Raw genomic sequence first — 21,582 nt, 5'->3', positions numbered from 1 at the left:
AGCTTTCCGGAAATTTTGATTCCAGTCTTGTGATACAAGCGTTTATGCGACACAAGTCAGACCCTGAAATCTCGCGAGATAACCGTCATATTTTTAGGACAGTGTTGCTGAGGACGCCAGCTTTGGAAAATTAATGTTTAAAAAGACATGAAGAACAATTCGTAAACGGAAATACCCATTGTAAGGGTATGTTTGATAGTGTGACAAAGCACATACATGTACCTGTGAAGAAAGCATAAATTCTATTTCGAGTTATCAAAACGATTACATTGACAACATGTGCCGGTTATCATAACAGAAGTAAACAAGAGACACGTTCAGACGTCAAACGCTATTTTTTATCATTTATTTCTAAAGGAATATCTTTCATTGATAAAACAGTTAATAAATTCATTTTAATTCAACATCGATCTCCACATATCCACACTACTGGCAGGCGACCAGGTCTCGCCAAGTACCCATTCTCGCCATTTTATGTGTATGCACTTCGCCACTTGTACTTGTAATATCACACAATTGTTAACGTGACGCTACCCAAATTGGAACACTTTTTGAAGATAATAGTAAAAAATTTGTAACGTGTGCATGAATCCAGATTTTTCTCTTAACTTTCCACAAATAGATGCCTTCAGTTTTAATTTCATGATTTGTTTACTTCTCAGCAGTGCATATATTTTGAAATAGAGAGCTTGAAGCATGCCCGGTTTAGCCCCGTGTTTCAGCAAGTTCGAGTACTCAAAATGGAGCGCCTCTTAAATACAGTTTGATCAAAAAATCTATAGATATCATGAAAAATGTTTGAATTCATTTAAGGAAAGTTGAAAATTTTCTAATTTATTTAAATCACATATCAGTCAAAAATATCCCATTGTGCATTTGTTTTTCTTGTTTTAAAATAAATGGTATTTTTAGGGTTGTTTCGCGGATTTTTTCACAATTTCATTATTTTCAAATTGGAACACTTTTTGAAGATAATAGTGAAAAATTTTAACGTGTGCATGAATCCAGATTTTTCTCTAAACTTTCAACAAATAGATGCCTTCAGTTTTAATTTCATGATTTGTTTACTTCTCAGCAGTGCATATGTTTTGAAATAAAGAGCTTGAAGCATGCCCTTTTTAGCCCTGTGTTTCAGCAAGTTCGAGTACTCAAAATGGAGCGCCTCCTAAATATAGTTTGATCAAAAAATCTATAGATATCATGAAAAATGTTTGAATTCATTTAAGGAAAGTTCAAATTTTTTTTTATTTATTTAAATCGCATATCAGTCAAAAATATCCCATTGTGCATTTGTTTTTCTTGTTTTAAAATAAATCGTATTTTTAGGGTTGTTGCACGACGTTGTTTCCCGGATTTTTTCACAATTATTTTCGTTTTTAAATAATGATAAAAATCTACTGGAAAGAAAATGACATCTAATAATTGTCACAGTTACTATTTAGCACCTTAATTTTTGTTCAGAACAGTTATTGGTAGTTTTGATTGTAAACGGAAAATTCTGTATCACATATTTGAAAAGTGTACCATTTTGGGTAGCATTACGTTAGTGGAAATCATCATGGTAGAGTGTCTTCTATCAGAAGATGACTTTATTGACGTAAATTGACGCATGAGAATCATAAAGAAACAGATGTGGTGTCGAGAATTGGTCGCTGACTAGTACAGTAGATTAATTAATGACAAATTTATTCATAATTAAACCAAACTAATTTATTCATAATTAAACCAAACTAATTAACGTTTTAACATGTATCCTTCTCCAGATGTCAACACTAATTTAGCCCGGCCAGTGCTTGAACTGTGCTGGTACCAGGATTTATTCAAAGTAACAACACCTCCGGTAAAAAACTGAAACATGATATCAAATTGTCCCACTCACACAGTAATTAGTTTTTCACTGGGCGGATCATCCGCAGTAGAAGTTCATTCAAAAAGAAAAGTGCAATTGTTGAAGTTCTTAGCTGCTTATATCGAATGAACTTACATGGATCAAAAGACGATTGAATTATGTTTTCCACAATATTTTATCTTGTGTTTCCATTAAAGTGCTGTCTGAGAGATGTGTTTATTATTGCCGAGAAGAGACGATCAACACTTTATCATAACTTTGGTCTGTGTTCAATGTTTGATTTGATTTTATCTTTTTATTTTATTACAAACCAAAAAAGAAACTTCTTGCATCTGTTCAATGAAAGTAGACCAGCTTAGCACGATGTCCGTGTTCAACATCAATACCAACAAAAAGGAGGATGTTTCTACCAAACTTAAAGCTATGTAAGTAAGGCAACATCATTACATATATTATCAATACATTACCAGAGACTTATTGTAAGTACTAACATACTTGTCACATCCGCATTGTGTGGGTATAATTTAGTATATTAATTTTGGTTGTGTTATTGTATATTGTATAGTACAGAGGACTCCACATAATCGAATAACGGTTATTTGAATATTTCGGTTATTTGCATATTTTCTTCTGGAAAATGACTTATTCAAAAAAGCGGAATCCTCTGTATATATATATGAAGTGTAATCCAGTAGTTCATATTTATGCGGAAACAGAGCCTCGTTCTGCAATACAGGTAAGGTATATATGTACTGTCACATGCAAATTAGCGAGTTGGACACTACAGGTAGAGTACGCCGACATGATAGGGGTGTTTGGCCATCTGTATAGTCGGACATGGCTATATTACTGGGAATCAGGCACGAATAGCAGACTGTGGTAAGTCACTGATCTTACTTTACCTGTTATTTCATTAACCTTTATATTGTTGTGTTTTCTATAGCGGGTAAATGCGTTTTTGTATATATTATTACCTTACGACGTCATTGTTGTGCTAAAGGAAGTGACATTTGCGTTAGAGCAGCTGAGCCATGATATTTGACACCGATAAACTTTATGAATGTAAGTTAGAGAGTGCAAGAGTTGAGTGTGTTTGGTTTTTTTTATAGATGTCTATATATAGTTGCTATTGGTTGTAAATAATGAAGTGGGTTTTTTTTTATAAATTATCTGGTTCTCATATTCATTCCCAAATAACTCACTTAGACGTTTATTCTACGTTACAATACTAATCATTATGGATACATTATCAATATGAAAGTAGCACCAGTTGATACATTTTCAGATCAAATATTGGTGCATATATTTGTGCTTAGTTGTTCTCTTGGTAAATGTTTATTTCACTTGTTCTTTCTAAATACTGTTTATTTGGATTGTTCTCTTAGGTCGTATTACACGTAAGTAAGACATGAACTGCCTTATATAGATGTAGTGGTATTCGTGGAAACACTGAACATTTTGTAACTGCGTGCAGCATGAGGCTGTTATTATCTTCCTTTAAATTTCTAAACACTTTTTTTTAATGCAGCTGAATGCCTTTTACCAGATTAAGTCAAAAATTTTATATTCAAACATGCACAGGAAAGCACTTTTTTCCCTTCTGATTTGATCAATTTGGGTTTTTTTCAGGACATTATTAAAAGACTTTAAAAAAATAGTATCTGAAAACAAAACCCATGGGGTTACAATGGTGTTTTTATATATTCATTAAAATTATACAGTGTTACTAAAGCCTCGAATTGTTTAAAACTATGTATGTAAACTTATGTATTAAAAGAAAGAAAACACTTTAAAATACATGTCAATTTATGAGTTTACATGCACTCTTGCTTAGAAGTTAGAAATATCTTATAGAGAATACGTGTTTAGTCTCTTACAATACAAGATTTATTTTGGTGCAAGACTTAGGAAAGCCGAAATGACAAGGCCTTGACGAGTCATCTTGGCTTTCCATTCGAGCACCAAAATAAACCTTGTATTATAAGATACTAAACATGTAATAATCTGTTTATTCTGCAACTATTTCCTTATAGATAACATTCAACACAAAAGCAAATTAACGGCTGCTCACTTGGTTTTGCTCTAAGAGATTCTTCTTTGATGCTCAGGAAAAGATTCATTCATTAAAATCGAATGACAGTACATATGTATACTTCTTTTACTGCCCTAGGAAATAAATAAGCGCCTTCATAAATAGTTCTAGTAATTTTTTTCAGAGTGTAGTATCACTAAAACAACATAAAAAAACACTTGAAAAAACAATCATTACCCATCAAAGAATTATTTACAATATTTATCTTTGCTGCCATTGAGCAAAGAAAAAAACTACATCGCAATACAGGAGTATTGATAACGCAAAAATGACGTCTTTCTGGTGAATTTGACATCACATCTTGGTAGGAATGATCGAATTACATTTCATTCATCAGAAGGTTAAGTTCAGGGTCGTAGAAGAAATTCATGTGATCGTATTGACAGATAAAGAATTTATCCGGCAGTATATTTGTCCATCAGTATATTCGACCGTTGCAGTATAAATATATCTACAACAGGTTCGCCATGGATAACAGATATGCTATTTTTCTTTTGTAAACTTAATTGCACCACCTTGTTAAACTTCTGGTCTACTTGCAGTTTTCTCTGTGGAATGTTCTGAACGTGTTGTATGAAAACTTGTACTGCATGTGAAAGCACAGAATTAGAAAAAAAAAAACAATGTCATGTATTTGTCACAACACCAAACTAGAAAAAAAACCATTAAATTAATTGTGAAAGCACCAAATTATTCAATTACATATTGCAAAAATAATTTTGGATTTTAGAAGATCCTTGAACATCTAATTTCATTGCTTTGGTGTTGTAAAGGTTTGTTGATATTTTTGTTATTAACATATAGCAAAGAGAATATACAATGTAATTTATATTTCAACTATTTCTTTAAAATATATGATATGTATTTATATCTAGGTTGTTAAGTTACTAAGTGAACTGAAGTGGCATATAGGGCCTATCATATGGTGGTCATGATTTGGTGGTCAATCATAATTTGAACCTACGGAACCCTGTTGTACCGCTGCCCCTGCTAATTAAAAGATGGCGGTATAGCGGGATAATAGATATAATACTATACATATCATATTCGACCCAATAAGCGCCCAGGGTGTTCAAAAAAAATTTTAAAAAAATGAAAAGGTGCTTAATATTAGACAAAATTATTGCAAAGCTATACAGTTTTTATCATTTTTGGTCCTATGGTTGGGCATTTGAAATGAGGCCTCAAAAAGGGGAGGGGTGCTTATTTCGTCATTGCATATTACAGAGTTAGTTCCCTTGCGGATAGGTATCGATTGTTACGTCATTATTTTGTGAGCGCAATTTACGTCTTTTTCTCCGAAATGTATGACATTACGCTCCCAAACGCATGACGTCACAATCAATACCTACCCGCAAGTGCAGATAACTCTGTACTATGCAAATTTGGAATAGGGACATGGGCACTAATTGGGTCGAATACGGTAGTTTTTCATAAAATTTTTATGCTAAAAATTTTGAAGACTCAACGACAATCCTGTACTAGGTAAAAAATCATGAAGATTTTCATACTAATCTTGAATAACTTAACGGTATCCTTGTTAACAGGAACATTAAAAAAGCCAAAGGAGAAACTAAACAATTGGAAACAGAGAGTAAAAAAATGGAGGAACGACTAAAGGAGCTACGGATGGCCATGAATAGAGAGAAGGAAGAAAGGGAGTAAGTAGATTTACCACCCATAAAGTAAAATATACAAAAGTTTATAGTATCATATACATGTATGTAATTTTAGTCATTAATTTGAGCCCAACTACTTTATAAAGAAGTTACTGTCTTTAATTTTTCAAATTTTGTTGCCTCTTTAGCTTTTGCCCTTTGTTTAGAAATTCCTAGCTCCTATTTATAGAGTTTTGGCCCTTTGTTTAGAAATTCCTAGCTCTTATTTATGAAGTTATTGCCCTTTGTTTAGAAATTCTTAGCTCTTATTTATAAAGTAATTGCCCTTTGTTGAGAAATTCCTAGCTCTTATTTACAGAGTTATTGCCCTTTGTTTAGAAATTCCTAGCTCTTATTTACAGAGTTATTGTCCTTTGTTTAGAAATTCCTAGCTCCTATTTATAAAGTAATTGCCCTTTGTTGAGAAATTCCTAGCTCTGATTTACAGAGTTATTGCCCTTTGTTTATAAATTCCTAGCTCTTATTTACAGAGTTATTGCCCTTTGTTTAGAAATTCCTAGCTCTTATTTACAGAGTTATTGTCCTTTGTTTAGAAATGCCTAGCTCTTATTTACAGAGTTATTGTCCTTTGTTTAGAAATGCCTAGCTCTTATTTACAGAGTTATTGCCCTTTGTTTAGAAATTCCTGGCTCCTATTTATAAAGTAATTGCCCTTTGTTTAGAAATTCTAGCTATTGACTTTTAATGGTTGTAATACAGGAGACAAGGTGGAGGCTACTGGAGTCGTGGTCAGACAGGACACCTCAACAGTTACGCTTCTGATGTACTCAACTCAAAATCAGCCAAGGCTCCTCCAGTAAAGGTAACATTTTCTTTATAAATAAACATATACCTGGTAATCTTTAATGTAAAAGTTCACTTTTTGGAGTAAAATTCCGAGGATGTTTTAAAAAAAATTTCAACAAATTGTGTGATGCGATAGTTCTGTGTTTATATTAAATGTAAGTGCATCGAGATGAAAATTGATTTGATTTGCATCCTTAATAATGAGAAGGAAATAACAAAGATATCATCTTGGTAAAAATTACCAGTGCTTTAAAAGATACTTCCTGCATGATAACCACTAACCATTTATAACAAATTAATAGAACTTTCTTTACATGTTTTAGGATGGAAAAAGAAAGGTGAAGGTGCTAAAGGATACGGCCCTAGGTATACTTATATTTATTACTTTCTTAAAACTGGCCCCAAGATCACAGCCGTAAGTCTAAAACAGTTTTACTGACACCAAGATCACACAGTCTTAAGTCTAAAACAGTTTTACTGGCCCCAAGATCACAGCCTTAAGTCTAAAACAGTTTTACTGACCCCAAGATCACAGCCGTAAGTCTAAAACAGTTTTACTGACACCAAGATCACACAGTCTTAAGTCTAAAACAGTTTTACTGGCCCCAAGATCACAGCCTTAAGTCTAAAACAGTTTTACTGACCCCAAGATCACACAGCCTTAAGTCTAAAACAGTTTTACTGGCCCCAAGATCACAGCCTTAAGTCTAAAACAGTTTTACTGACACCAAGATCACAGCCGTAAGTCTAAAACAGTTTTATTGGCCCCAAGATCACAGCCTTAAGTCTAAAACAGTTTTACTGACCCCAAGATCACACAGCCTTAAGTCTAAAACAGTTTTACTGACCCCAAGATCACAGTTTTAAGTCTAAAACAGTTTTACTGACCCCAAGATCACAGTTTTAAGTCTATAACAGTGTTACTGGCCCCAAGATCACAGCTTTAAGTCTATAACAGTGTTACTGGCCCAAGATCACACAGCCTTAAGTCTAAAACAGTTTTACTGACCCCAAGATCACACAGCCTTAAGTCTAAAACAGTTTTACTGGCCCCAAGATCACAGATTTAAGTCTATAACAGTGTTTAACTCACAGGGACTTGTAACGTAGGTTGTGAGAAAGTCTGTTGTGTATACATGTGTACTATATACTATATAAAAGGACAAGGGAACCAACGACTCGCTTGGAAGAGGTACACCTGCCTCTACAAAAGTCGCCCGTATTCCGTCAAACATGGATAAATATGTACATATATAATACCAATATATTCTTAAATAAATTTTCGACATGGAAAACACAACTTCAGACACGAAATAATATATTAACATACCTTTATTTCACTATGAACGTGGAAAATGCAGTCAGATTTCCTCGCTGTCGTTTTGCTTGTCCACTGAAATCTAGGTTAAACACGTTTGAGTGGATATTGTGTACCCCATACCCGGACCCGAACTGGAAACCCCATATACACAGTGCCTGTATACTAAAAGCTACAATATTAATGTGGTAACGGTAAAGTAAAGATTAGAGTCTCGACTTAAGTTAGATTCTTCAATTAATGATACGTGTATTTCAAATAAAGGTACTTCTAAGAACCTTAACCATGAAACTTAATTTATACAGAGTCTGGGTACAGAATTTCAGTGCAGTAGCGGGTAAGGGCGAGTACACTAAAATGGTACCCATCATCAATTACAATATGGCGGATTATACGAACAAGAGTCGAGTGCTGGATAAAAAAAGTGTGATTCCTCGCTTAGTTGTTGGATTGGATTAATGAAAGCGTTATCGGAGATAGCCTATTTGTATTTGCAATGGGAAAATATCACCAGAAAGTGAAATGAATGCATACAAAATTTGTTACAAGGGAATATGAGTGCCTTTGACCTAGATTTCACTGGACAGGCATAACGACAGTGAGGATATCTGACTGCATTTTCCACGTTCATGATGAAATAAAGGTATGTTAATATATTATTTCGTGTCTGAAGTTGTGTTTTCCGTATCGAAAATTTATTTAAGAATATATTAGTATTAAATATATACATATTTATCCATGTTTGACGGAATACCGGCGACTTTTGTAGAGGCAGGTGTACCTCTTCCAAGCGAGCCGTTGGTTCCCTTGTCCTTTTATATAGTATATAGTACACATGTATACACAACAGACTTTCTCACAACCTACGTTACAAGTCCCTGTGGTTTAACTGGCCCAAGATCACACAGCCTGAAGTCTATAACAGTTTTATTGGCCCCAAAGCTACAGCCTTAATTCTAAACAGTGTTACTGGCCCTAAAATCACAGCCTCAAGTCTAAAACAGTCTGATTGACAGTCTGTTATAATCTAGTCTTTCACAGAGTTTTAGTGAAAAAAAAGACAGAGAAAAAAAAAACGGTCAATTTATTTCAACACTCTAAACTTACTTTATATCTAGGGGTGAGATATGGGTTTATTCGCTCATACCTCTTGGTGTAATACTGGCTAGTCTCTGGCAATACACTCATGCGGTCTTATATATTGTTATGAATATTAACAGATATACCAGAAAGACCCAAGCACCCGGGTACAATGGGCTACATCGCCAAGCAGGAAGTGTCCATCACACCCAGGGGCAAGAATGTTAAGGGGCCAAAATGTGGTCAGTGTGAAGAGAAGAAAGCTGCAGTGGTCAGTATTACCTCAGCATATTATGATAATGAACCTCTGGGGACCAATGAAATTACTTGTTAGAAGCATAGTTAGCCATTATACACATGCTGCAGACATCGTATGGAAACCTTGATGCCAATGAAATTTACTATTATAACAATGTTGTAAGTATGTTTATTATGAATGTGTTGTAATAATTGTTACCATAATTGTTTGATATCGCTTCATTTGTAAAGATACTTTTAGAATATAAAATTTTACTACAATTCTGGAAACTAGAAAGAGTAAACACTATCATTTGATTTGCCTGATTGTTTGTTTGCCATGCAGTCCTGTGTGCAATGTTCTGAACATTACTGCGCCACCTGTTTTGCTGCCTTCCATCTGAGAGGAGCTCTAAAGAAGCACAGATCTGTCCCCCTCTCGGTGAGTAAAATTATGTGGGTGAAGGAGCGAGGACTTTTCAAAATATATTCATAAGGAAGGGGTGATGGCAAACTTTTAAAATTACCTGTCGGTGGTAAAAAGAAAGGGGGGGATTGAATGGATAGGAACATAATCGGCTGTTCTTTTGAGAATTGATCAATCGAAATATTCCTGATAGCATTTTAGTTATACCAATGGGATTTTGATTGTAATTGTATATTTCCATAAAGATATGTTTAGCAGGTTTCAATTTGTCACTTTATATTAACTCTGACACCTTATCCTGATTTTATTAGTACATGTATGTAGATGTACAGTGATGTCAAGACTAAATCATACTGAGAAATTACAAAATACGAAAAATTAAAACACAGACTTAACTCAGATAAAATGTTTTGTTGTAGTGTATGAAATTTTCATGTAAGTTAAAAAAAAAACCATCATTGACATTTTGTTTTTATGTGTAAGAAATGAATGTATTTATAGGCGTCTGGGCCTCGTGTTTGTATGTCTCCCCGCCCACCACAGCCCAGCAACAGTGACAGGTATGCTTACTGCTTCTGTTTATTTATCACAAAATGTTTAAAAGAGGCTCCATCGCCAACAAATGGTATTTTTTCTCTACAAAAATAGGAGTAGACGATTAAGTATTTTTCTTCAGTTACAAAAGTTACTTACTTTACACTGTTACCACCATTAAACAGTTTGAGCTTCTTATATTTTACTTCAAGATAAAAATATCAAAAATAATTAATTGTTTCCCGAAAAAATTCTGTCGCACTACCGGTATGTCCTTATGGAATGAAGTACTGCATGCACCAAAAGCAATATAAATTATTTTATATTATTTTTTGTGTTAATTAGACATATATATACACAATTAAACACCAATTATTGTTTAAATCATGAGTGTCATTTATGCTCTGTCGGCGATTGAGCATCTTTAATTTTGCAAAATTTGTTGCAAAATTTTCTTGCGAGAATATCAAAAAAGTCATATGACACCCATTAATGTGAAATTAAATGTAAATGGAAGTTTCTGATTTTCAGTGACAACAATCATTTTGTAAATTCTAGTTAATCATTGAAATTATCTGTTTAAATTGTGTCCTTAAAATCAAGAACTCTAAATCCATGTTCACATTATAATCTACATATTCCTCCTTTGCATACTACAGAGTTAGCTCCCTTTCGGGAATGTATTGATTGTTACGTCATTATTTTGTGAGCGCAATTTATGTTGTTTTCTCAAAAAAATTATGACTTATGCTCGCAAACACATGACGTCACAGTAATAAAAAAAAAACTACCTGCAAGGGCAGATAACTCTGGAATATGCCAATACAGAATAGAATAGAATGTTGTAATGTTGTTGACACCTTTACAGGAGTATAGACTTCCATGCCCCACCCCCTGCAGCCAATCCTGAGGATCCATATCTTGCCAAGATTCGGGTCAGTACCAACTATATAGTATTAACTAAATCCTTATTATACCCCCTGTTATGAAGTTAAGGGAACAGGGTATACTGGAATTTGGTTGTCTGTTTGTCTGTCTGTTGAAACCGCTTTGTCCAGCAAACTCCTCGTAAACTACTTAACAGATTTTGATAAAATTTGATGCACAGAACCCTGACATAAAGGGGAGTTGAGTAAACTATATAGGGTTCTGCATTATCCTCTATTAATGGAGTTAAAATTAGTGTAGTGGGGGTATTAATGGTCCACTCTAGTGACAGTTCTAGTTTAGCTGGTTTCTGAACTGAAATTCATAAAATACATGCTTTTTGATACAAATACTTTATTTGCTGTAATCAGCACCCAGGATGCTAAAAACTATACCAAAGAGGGGCGTTTATTAGGGAACCAAACTGTAAGTTGTAGACAAAAGACCTCTAAAATATTAGCCTTATTTTAACTCTTTCTGTATTCATGGCACAATAATATGTCACAGTAATGATGCATTTGCCTTCCTTCTTTTGAGATGCATTATTACTTTGTGATTGACATGGGAAAGACCTGCAAGCTAAAGTAATATGAGATACAATGCTGATGTTATATAAGCAGCAAACATTATGTGTGTGTATATAACTTCAACTCCGTCTCCAGAAGAGGGGAGATGCCCTTAAAAGGGGGAGGAGGGGAAGATGCTAATTACAGTAAATAAGGTAAGCTTCCCTTGTATCTATAAGTGGTATTTCTCATTCAATATGTGTTGTATTTCATGCAGGCCCAAAGAGACCGGAATAGCCCTGAAGGAGCCAGTGGATCGTATGACCAAAATGGCCTTATGAGTGGCGATTATGATGAAGCAGAAAGTGCTGCGTCATTCCAGCAGGCTCTCCAGGCTTGGAGGACCGGTAACAACAACGATGGTCCTAGCAGTCCACCTAAACAGATTAGTCCAAGGAAGGTGGCCTACTCCCCTGTCAAAACTCCTAGTAAGTCTTTTGTCTGGTTAACACAGTCAATTGTTCATATCTGATACATGTATTTTCAATTTCTTAAATTATGTGATGACAAATTATGATAAAATTGAGGAGAAAGATATATATTTTTCTGCAAATAATTTTCATACCAATAACATCAAAAACAGGCTGCACACTTATTTGAAGTCAAAGGCAATGTTACTTTCATGACTGAAAACTTTTTTAACTTTATACTTTCAGCATGTTGTTATAATTTCTTCTTTTATAAATGACAAATTTACTTGAAATATCAAGTATTAATAATATTCTCTATAAGTAATTCGAACAGCATGGACAAAATTTTGTCAAATTTTTGAGGTGATCATGCAGTTCCTTTGTGAAGGCATAAAAAGAACAAATAGAATTACATAATAAGGATGGTAATGATTAATATTCACCAAATATATTCTCTATCCATAATTAAACTTTTTTTAACTCATTTCTATTTATGCAAAAATACTTGTTTATTGCTGTGAGAATAAAAGTGATTAAAACCCAAAGTTATACAGTGACATATTAGTAACACTGTGTACGTTATACTGTATATTCTGTGATGACACTGTGTACGTTATACTGTATATTCTGTGATGACACTGAGTACGTTATACTGTATATTCTGTGATGACACTGTGTACGTTATACTGTATATTCTGTGATGACACTGTGTACGTTATACTGTATATTCTGTGATGACACTGTGTATGTAATACTGTATATTCTGTGATGACACTGAGTACGTTATACTGTATATTCTGTGATGACACTGTGTATGTAATACTGTATATTCTGTGATGACACTGTGTATGTAATACTGTATATTCTGTGATGACACTGTGTATGTAATACTGTATATTCTGTGATGACACTGTGTATGTAATACTGTATATTCTGTGATGACACTGTGTATGTAATACTGTATATTCTGTGATGACACTGTGTATGTAATACTGTATATTCTGTGATGACACTGTGTATGTTATACTGTATATTCTGTGATGACACTGTGTATGTTATACTGTATATTCTGTGATGACACTGTGTATGTTATACTGTATATTCTGTGATGACACTGTGTATGTAATACTGTATATTCTGTGATGACACTGTGTATGTAATACTGTATATTCTGTGATGACACTGTGTATGTTATACTGTATATTCTGTGATGACACTGTGTATGTTATACTGTATATTCTGTGATGACACTGTGTATGTTATACTGTATATTCTGTGATGACACTGTGTACGTTATACTGTATATTCTGTGATGACACTGTGTATGTAATACTGTATATTCTGTGATGACACTGTGTATGTAATACTGTATATTCTGTGATGACACTGTGTATGTAATACTGTATATTCTGTGATGACACTGTGTATGTAATACTGTATATTCTGTGATGACACTGTGTATGTAATACTGTATATTCTGTGATGACACTGTGTATGTTATACTGTATATTCTGTGATGACACTGTGTATGTTATACTGTATATTCTGTGATGACACTGTGTATGTTATACTGTATATTCTGTGATGACACTGTGTATGTTATACTGTATATTCTGTGATGACACTGTGTATGTAATACTGTATATTCTGTGATGACACTGTGTATGTTATACTGTATATTCTGTGATGACACAGTTTATGTAATACTGTATATTCTGTGATGACACTGTGTACGTAATACTGTATATTCTGTGATGACACTGTGTACGTAATACTGTATATTCTGTGATGACACTGTGTACGTAATACTGTATATTCTGTGATGACACTGTGTATGTTATACTGTATATTCTGTGATGACACTGTGTTCGTTATACGTTATACTGTATATTCTGTGATGACACTGTGTATGTTATACTGTATATTCTGTGATGACACTGTGTATGTAATACTGTATATTCTGTGATGACACTGTGTATGTAATACTGTATATTCTGTGATGACACTGTGTACGTAATACTGTATATTCTGTGATGACACTGTGTATGTAATACTGTATATTCTGTGATGACACTGTGTATGTAATACTGTATATTCTGTGATGACACTGTGTACGTAATACTGTATATTCTGTGATGACACTGTGTACGTTATACTGTATATTCTGTGATGACACTGAGTACGTTATACTGTATATTCTGTGATGACACTGTGTATGTTATACTGTATATTCTGTGATGACACTGTGTATGTAATACTGTATATTCTGTGATGACACTGTGTATGTAATACTGTATATTCTGTGATGACACTGTGTATGTAATACTGTATATTCTGTGATGACACTGTGTACGTAATACTGTATATTCTGTGATGACACTGTGTAGTAATACTGTATATTCTGTGATGACACTGTGTACGTAATACTGTATATTCTGTGATGACACTGTGTATGTAATACTGTATATTCTGTGATGACACTGTGTACGTTATACTGTATATTCTGTGATGACACTGTGTACGTTATACTGTATATTCTGTGATGACACTGTGTATGTTATACTGTATATTCTGTGATGACACTGTGTATGTAATACTGTATATTCTGTGATGACACTGTGTATGTAATACTGTATATTCTGTGATGACACTGTGTATGTAATACTGTATATTCTGTGATGACACTGTGTATGTAATACTGTATATTCTGTGATGACACTGTGTATGTAATACTGTATATTCTGTGATGACACTGTGTATGTAATACTGTATATTCTGTGATGACACTGTGTATGTAATACTGTATATTCTGTGATGACACTGTGTATGTAATACTGTATATTCTGTGATGACACTGTGTATGTAATACTGTATATTCTGTGATGACACTGTGTATGTAATACTGTATATTCTGTGATGACACTGTGTATGTAATACTGTATATTCTGTGATGACACTGTGTATGTAATACTGTATATTCTGTGATGACACTGTGTATGTAATACTGTATATTCTGTGATGACACTGTGTATGTTATACTGTATATTCTGTGATGACACTGTGTATGTAATACTGTATATTCTGTGATGACACTGTGTATGTAATACTGTATATTCTGTGATGACACTGTGTATGTAATACTGTATATTCTGTGATGACACTGTGTATGTAATACTGTATATTCTGTGATGACACTGTGTATGTAATACTGTATATTCTGTGATGACACTGTGTATGTTATACTGTATATTCTGTGATGACACTGTGTATGTAATACTGTATATTCTGTGATGACACTGTGTATGTAATACTGTATATTCTGTGATGACACTGTGTATGTAATACTGTATATTCTGTGATGACACTGTGTACGTGTACGTAATACTGTATATTCTGTGATGACACTGTGTATGTAATACTGTATATTCTGTGATGACACTGTGTATGTTATACTGTATATTCTGTGATGACACTGTGTATGTTATACTGTATATTCTGTGATGACACTGTGTATGTTATACTGTATATTCTGTGATGACACTGTGTATGTAATACTGTATATTCTGTGATGACACTGTGTATGTAATACTGTATATTCTGTGATGACACTGTGTATGTAATACTGTATATTCTGTGATGACACTGTGTATGTAATACTGTATATTCTGTGATGACACTGTGTATGTTTATACTGTATATTCTGTGATGACACTGTGTATGTAATACTGTATATTCTGTGATGACACTGTGTATGTTATACTGTATATTCTGTGATGACACTGTGTATGTAATACTGTATATTCTGTGATGACACTGTGTATGTAATACTGTATATTCTGTGATGACACTGTGTATGTAATACTGTATATTCTGTGATGACACTGTGTATGTTATACTGTATATTCTGTGATGACACTGTGTATGTTATACTGTATATTCTGTGATGACACTGTGTACGTTATACTGTATATTCTGTGATGACACTGTGTATGTAATACTGTATATTCTGTGATGACACTGTGTATGTTATACTGTATATTCTGTGATGACACTGTGTATGTAATACTGTATATTCTGTGATGACACTGTGTATGTAATACTGTATATTCTGTGATGACACTGTGTATGTAATACTGTATATTCTGTGATGACACTGTGTATGTTATACTGTATATTCTGTGATGACACTGTGTATGTAATACTGTATATTCTGTGATGACACTGTGTATGTAATACTGTATATTCTGTGATGACACTGTGTATGTAATACTGTATATTCTGTGATGACACTGTGTATGTAATACTGTATATTCTGTGATGACACTGTGTATGTATACTGTATATTCTGTGATGACACTGTGTATATACTGTATATTCTGTGATGACACTGTGTATGTAATACTGTATATTCTGTGATGACACTGTGTATGTAATACTGTATATTCTGTGATGACACTGTGTATGTAATACTGTATATTCTGTGATGACACTGTGTATGTAATACTGTATATTCTGTGATGACACTGTGTATGTAATACTGTATATTCTGTGATGACACTGTGTACGTGTACGTAATACTATATATTCTGTGATGACACTGTGTATGTAATACTGTATATTCTGTGATGAAACTGTGTATGTTATACTGTATATTCTGTGATGACACTGTGTATGTAATACTGTATATTCTGTGATGACACTGTGTATGTAATACTGTATATTCTGTGATGACACTGTGTATGTAATACTGTATATTCTGTGATGACACTGTGTATGTTATACTGTATATTCTGTGATGACACTGTGTACGTTATACTGTATATTCTGTGATGACACTGTGTATGTAATACTGTATATTCTGTGATGACACTGTGTATGTTATACTGTATATTCTGTGATGACACTGTGTATGTTATACTGTATATTCTGTGATGACACTGTGTATGTTATACTGTATATTCTGTGATGACACTGTGTATGTAATACTGTATATTCTGTGATGACACTGTGTATGTATGTGATGACACTGTGTATATATACTGTATATTCTGTGATGACACTGTGTATGTAATACTGTATATTCTGTGATGAAACTGTGTATGTTATACTGTATATTCTGTGATGACACTGTGTATGTTATACTGTATATTCTGTGATGACACTGAGTACGTTATACTGTATATTCTGTGATGACACTGTGTATGTTATACTGTATATTCTGTGATGACACTGAGTACGTTATACTGTATATTCTGTGATGACACTGTGTATGTTATACTGTATATTCTGTGATGACACTGTGTATGTAATACTGTATATTCTGTGATGAACTGTGTATGTTATACTGTATATTCTGTGATGACACTGTGTATGTAATACTGTATATTCTGTGATGACACTGTGTATGTAATACTGTATATTCTGTGATGACACTGTGTATGTAATACTGTATATTCTGTGATGACACTGTGTATGTTATACTGTATATTCTGTGATGACACTGTGTATGTAATACTGTATATTCTGTGATGACACTGTGTACGTTATACTGTATATTCTGTGATGACACTGTGTATGTAATACTGTATATTCTGTGATGACACTGTGTATGTAATACTGTATATTCTGTGATGACACTGTGTATGTAATACTGTATATTCTGTGATGACACTGTGTATGTTATACTGTATATTCTGTGATGACACTGTGTATGTAATACTGTATATTCTGTGATGACACTGTGTACGTGTATATACTGTATATTCTGTGATGACACTGTGTACGTTATACTGTATATTCTGTGATGACACTGTGTATGTAATACTGTATATTCTGTGATGACACTGTGTATGTAATACTGTATATTCTGTGATGACACAGTTTATGTAATACTGTATATTCTGTGATGACACTGTGTATGTAATACTGTATATTCTGTGATGACACAGTTTATGTAATACTGTATATTCTGTGATGACACTGTGTATGTAATACTGTATATTCTGTGATGACACTGTGTATGTAATACTGTATATTCTGTGATGACACTGTGTATGTAATACTGTATATTCTGTGATGACACTGTGTATGTAATACTGTATATTCTGTGATGACACTGTGTATGTAATACTGTATATTCTGTGATGACACTGTGTATGTAATACTGTATATTCTGTGATGACACTGTGTATGTAATACTGTATACAGCTGTACAAGTGGAGTTTGGAACTTCAACAATACCAGAAAAGGAAAACATTGAGATAAAATTCACCTCAACGGTGTCCTATGCGGATCGTCTTTTGCTTAAGAAACATCGAAGGACGGAGGTAGATAAAATGGCAACTCCAAGGATTGGAGACTGGGAAAATGAGGACGAACCTGACCCAAGGTCAAGGTCAATAACTCCATTCCAAGGTCACAGGGCCAGAGAGCGGACACAAAAACAGGATCCGTGGTTAGCAGGCCCTTCAACTCCGCGTGTGGAGCCATTATTCTCATCCAGGGAGGAGGAATGTAAATATTAACAAGTTTGATCTTTTAAAGTTTTTTTATAAAATAATAAATAACCTCCATTTGAACTATATCTTTATAACTATATAATTATTAACAAATATCATTTTTCACCAATCTAGTACCGGTAATTTTAAATAAAGATTCATCACGATTAAAAAATTAAAATGATAATTTGAATATAAATACAGTGTATATACATGCAGTGTATTGTAACGGATTGTTATAGCCATAGCAATTGATAAAAATAAGGCTAGCTTTCAGTGTGGTACGTATCTGGGATACACTAGTTCATTCATTTTGTTTTACAGTGCAGCCAGTCAACTTCCAATCTCTATATGAAGCAGTTCAGTATGCAGAGACAGGGTCCAGCCAACCACCACGAGTGGTCAATGGAGGAGTGACCATTGAAGAAATCCAGGATGATTTCAGTAGTCCGGTAAGTCAGAGGAAATGATAGATACAACAGATAATCAAATTGAAATATTAACATCTGCAAACAATAAAGCTTGTCTCTGGCAGCCTTTACTAAGTGCTATAATCAAAGTACTGTAAGTACTGCAGTCCTTAAGCCTTTGTGTTCATGATTTTATAAGTTAAAGAGCTTTACAATTTGGTCTGAGTAATATAATGACGTGTTTTGTCATACAGGGTGGCCTAGCTCCATATCAAAGTGGGTTTTTTTTTTTTCAATATTACCTTGATAAGTTTGTTATCAATAATTTTCGCACATCTTTACCATGCAAATAAATATAGTCTTCGCATATAATGCTTGTAAAAGTGAAAGAAGTAAATAAATATTTGTTTATTGGTTTTTTTATCTGCTTTCCTTTTGTGTCAAGACATGAAACAAATTGATACATATTCTACAATATCAAAAATAAAAACCAAACAGTGGGAGGGCTATTATGTAACAATGATATGACGAATAAGAATATGTGTATTACATAATAATACAAAGATTTCTTACAATTGTAAGGGGTAGATATAACGTCAGTGGTAGTCACCACTGAAGTATTGGGGATTCAGGTAACTCAGTAGTAGCGCATTACGTCCAGTCAGCTTTGGCCACTGAACCTCTTATATAATGAAAAGTTTCAAGGTCATCTGATCCAAAATGGCAGAGATATGGCCGTTTGAAGAATGGTGATTTTGTCGTTTTCCCGCCAAAAATGTAGAAGGTTTCATAGGCTACATAGACATAGCATGGAGAGATGTTTACCAAAGTTATGCTTTTCATCGACGTTGACTTACCATTCACGGTCACTACAGGTATAATTATCAAAACAAGTCTATTTTCCCATCTAAACTTTATGACTCTTATACCCCATATAGATTACATATTTCAAAAACTTATGACATACATGTGTTCCTGCAAATGCCTTTTTGTTTACTTTAAAATTATATTCAATTAGGTCACATATACTACAACAGTACAATTGTTGTAGAACACCTTTACATCAAAGATCTATTAAGGAATAGACATCTCGAGTAAGTCCCTTTAACCATAGCTGCATAATATAAGAACAAACAAGAGTCGTCGACATGACAACGAAAGTTCTCACAATATACAAGTTAAGTGCACGGGCATGCACGGAGGTGAAACCATAATGAAGATGATACATTTACAGAGGACAATCATCTTTGAGTGTAAATAATTTGAAACTCAAAGTCTTGTTTTATTTCATAGTTTACAAGTACTCTTATTTGGAAGTCCTAAACTTTCTGTAGACCAAAATATAATTATTTTCAACTATGTGCATAGCTTTATAAGTTCTAGTGATAGATTTTGATTTTATGTAAACTAAACTAGACGTAACTCGTGCTAAAAATTATAATCTCACATTCTTTCTCTATATATACATCTCTTTTCACAGCGCTCTATCTCTCTCCCTCTCTCTCCTAAAAATATTTCATTATACATTTCCTTTTTTCCGTATTTTTTTGTCATCATATGATGTTTGTATATTATATTATTTTGTATTATTAAGGAAGGACTGAATGAGGTGATAAAACTCGTGTTCAACCCTTCAGATATTTTAACAATGAAATATGTTTCAAAAAATCTAGTTCAGTATTTCTATGTACATGTATTTACACTTATAATTAAAAATAACCAAGATTAAATCAATTAGAAACTATAAATGGGACAATTTTACTATAGATGTTTTACAGAGTCAAAATTATTCTAAATCTGAAAACTAAAGCAAGTTGTATTATTTCTTTTAAATACATGTATTTACACTTAAAAATAGCACAAAAATGTATTCTGCAGCAGCTTGGAAATGATTAGCAGTTACTGATTTGCTGATCACCTACTACACTAATGTAGTTGAGTTGATTTACCTGAGATTTACCTGTGATCTTCCAACGAAAACAATTTAGAGAGAGACTATAACTCTGGTCTATCAACAGAACCCCTATGAAAACACCCCACCCTACCCAGAGTTGGTGTTCGGGGAACACCCCATATGGGCAGTAATGGGATAATATGTATTTCATGAACTGACACACTGACATTAATTCTGCCCTCTGGTCATGAATTGTTTTACCTGTAACTAACATCCTGACTTGGGGGTGTCTTCCCACTCAGCAAACATATCCTATTTTAACATTAGGAGGAAGAACAATAGAGAACAATAGGGGCTAATTACAGGTAAGTTATAGTCTGTTTTAGAAAATGACTTACCTGTATTTACCTCTGTTACACCTGTACCATAAGGTCACAGTAAGTACTTTAGTATTCTACTTTTATTCTTATATTTTACATGTAAAGGTCAGTAATATCAGAGATTTCAATAGTAGGGATAAGAAGGTAGCTCATAGCCTTACTTAACGACGCCCGCAGCGGAAGCTATCCCAGAGTGCATCGCGTGTCTAAATTACAGTCAAGTACAGTCTAACGACGCCATATTGAAACTACGCTTCGTCCCATGAAGCGATCTAGGCTATAGCAGGAGATGAACAGAAAAAAACACCAAATAGCTTAAGGTAGGTCCATACTTTTGAAAATCGCGCCAATTTATATGACGCTATACCGGAAGTTGCGGAGGTTGTCTTGAATTCCAGAATGGTTTCCGATACGCCACGACATCACACTTGGATATTTTTTCAATAGGTGAAAATTGTCTACATATAATATTGAATGTTTAAAATCATTAAATAAA

The 21,582-nt window shown here is 33.7% G+C and overlaps 1 protein-coding gene across 2 annotated transcripts in view; it reads left to right on the top strand.

Moving 5' to 3' along the window:
• The first annotated feature begins 47 nt into the window (after positions 1–47).
• LOC138306857 (serine-rich adhesin for platelets-like) overlaps positions 48–21,582 on the top strand; it is a 33,574-nt gene continuing 12,039 nt past the window's right edge. Inside the window, exons 1-12 of one of the 2 annotated variants that reach the window (XM_069247361.1) lie at positions 48–180; positions 2,169–2,274; positions 5,489–5,602; positions 6,320–6,422; positions 6,730–6,772; positions 8,945–9,075; positions 9,388–9,483; positions 9,970–10,028; positions 10,871–10,937; positions 11,713–11,923; positions 18,113–18,418; positions 18,727–18,854. In XM_069247361.1, coding sequence (XP_069103462.1) covers positions 2,189–2,274; positions 5,489–5,602; positions 6,320–6,422; positions 6,730–6,772; positions 8,945–9,075; positions 9,388–9,483; positions 9,970–10,028; positions 10,871–10,937; positions 11,713–11,923; positions 18,113–18,418; positions 18,727–18,854 — 1,344 coding nt within the window. In that variant the 5' untranslated portion in view covers positions 48–180; positions 2,169–2,188. Of the gene's footprint in view, positions 187–2,168; positions 2,275–5,488; positions 5,603–6,319; positions 6,423–6,729; positions 6,773–8,944; positions 9,076–9,387; positions 9,484–9,969; positions 10,029–10,870; positions 10,938–11,712; positions 11,924–18,112; positions 18,419–18,726; positions 18,855–21,582 lie in introns of both variants that reach the window. The other variant, XM_069247360.1, reaches the window with a different exon arrangement.

This window comes from Argopecten irradians, chromosome 14 (genome assembly GCF_041381155.1).
Source record: "Argopecten irradians isolate NY chromosome 14, Ai_NY, whole genome shotgun sequence".
Taxonomy (NCBI): Eukaryota; Metazoa; Mollusca; class Bivalvia; order Pectinida; family Pectinidae; genus Argopecten; species Argopecten irradians.
Note: the sequence above shows the minus strand (reverse complement) of the source record. Positions and strands in the feature narration are given on the sequence as shown.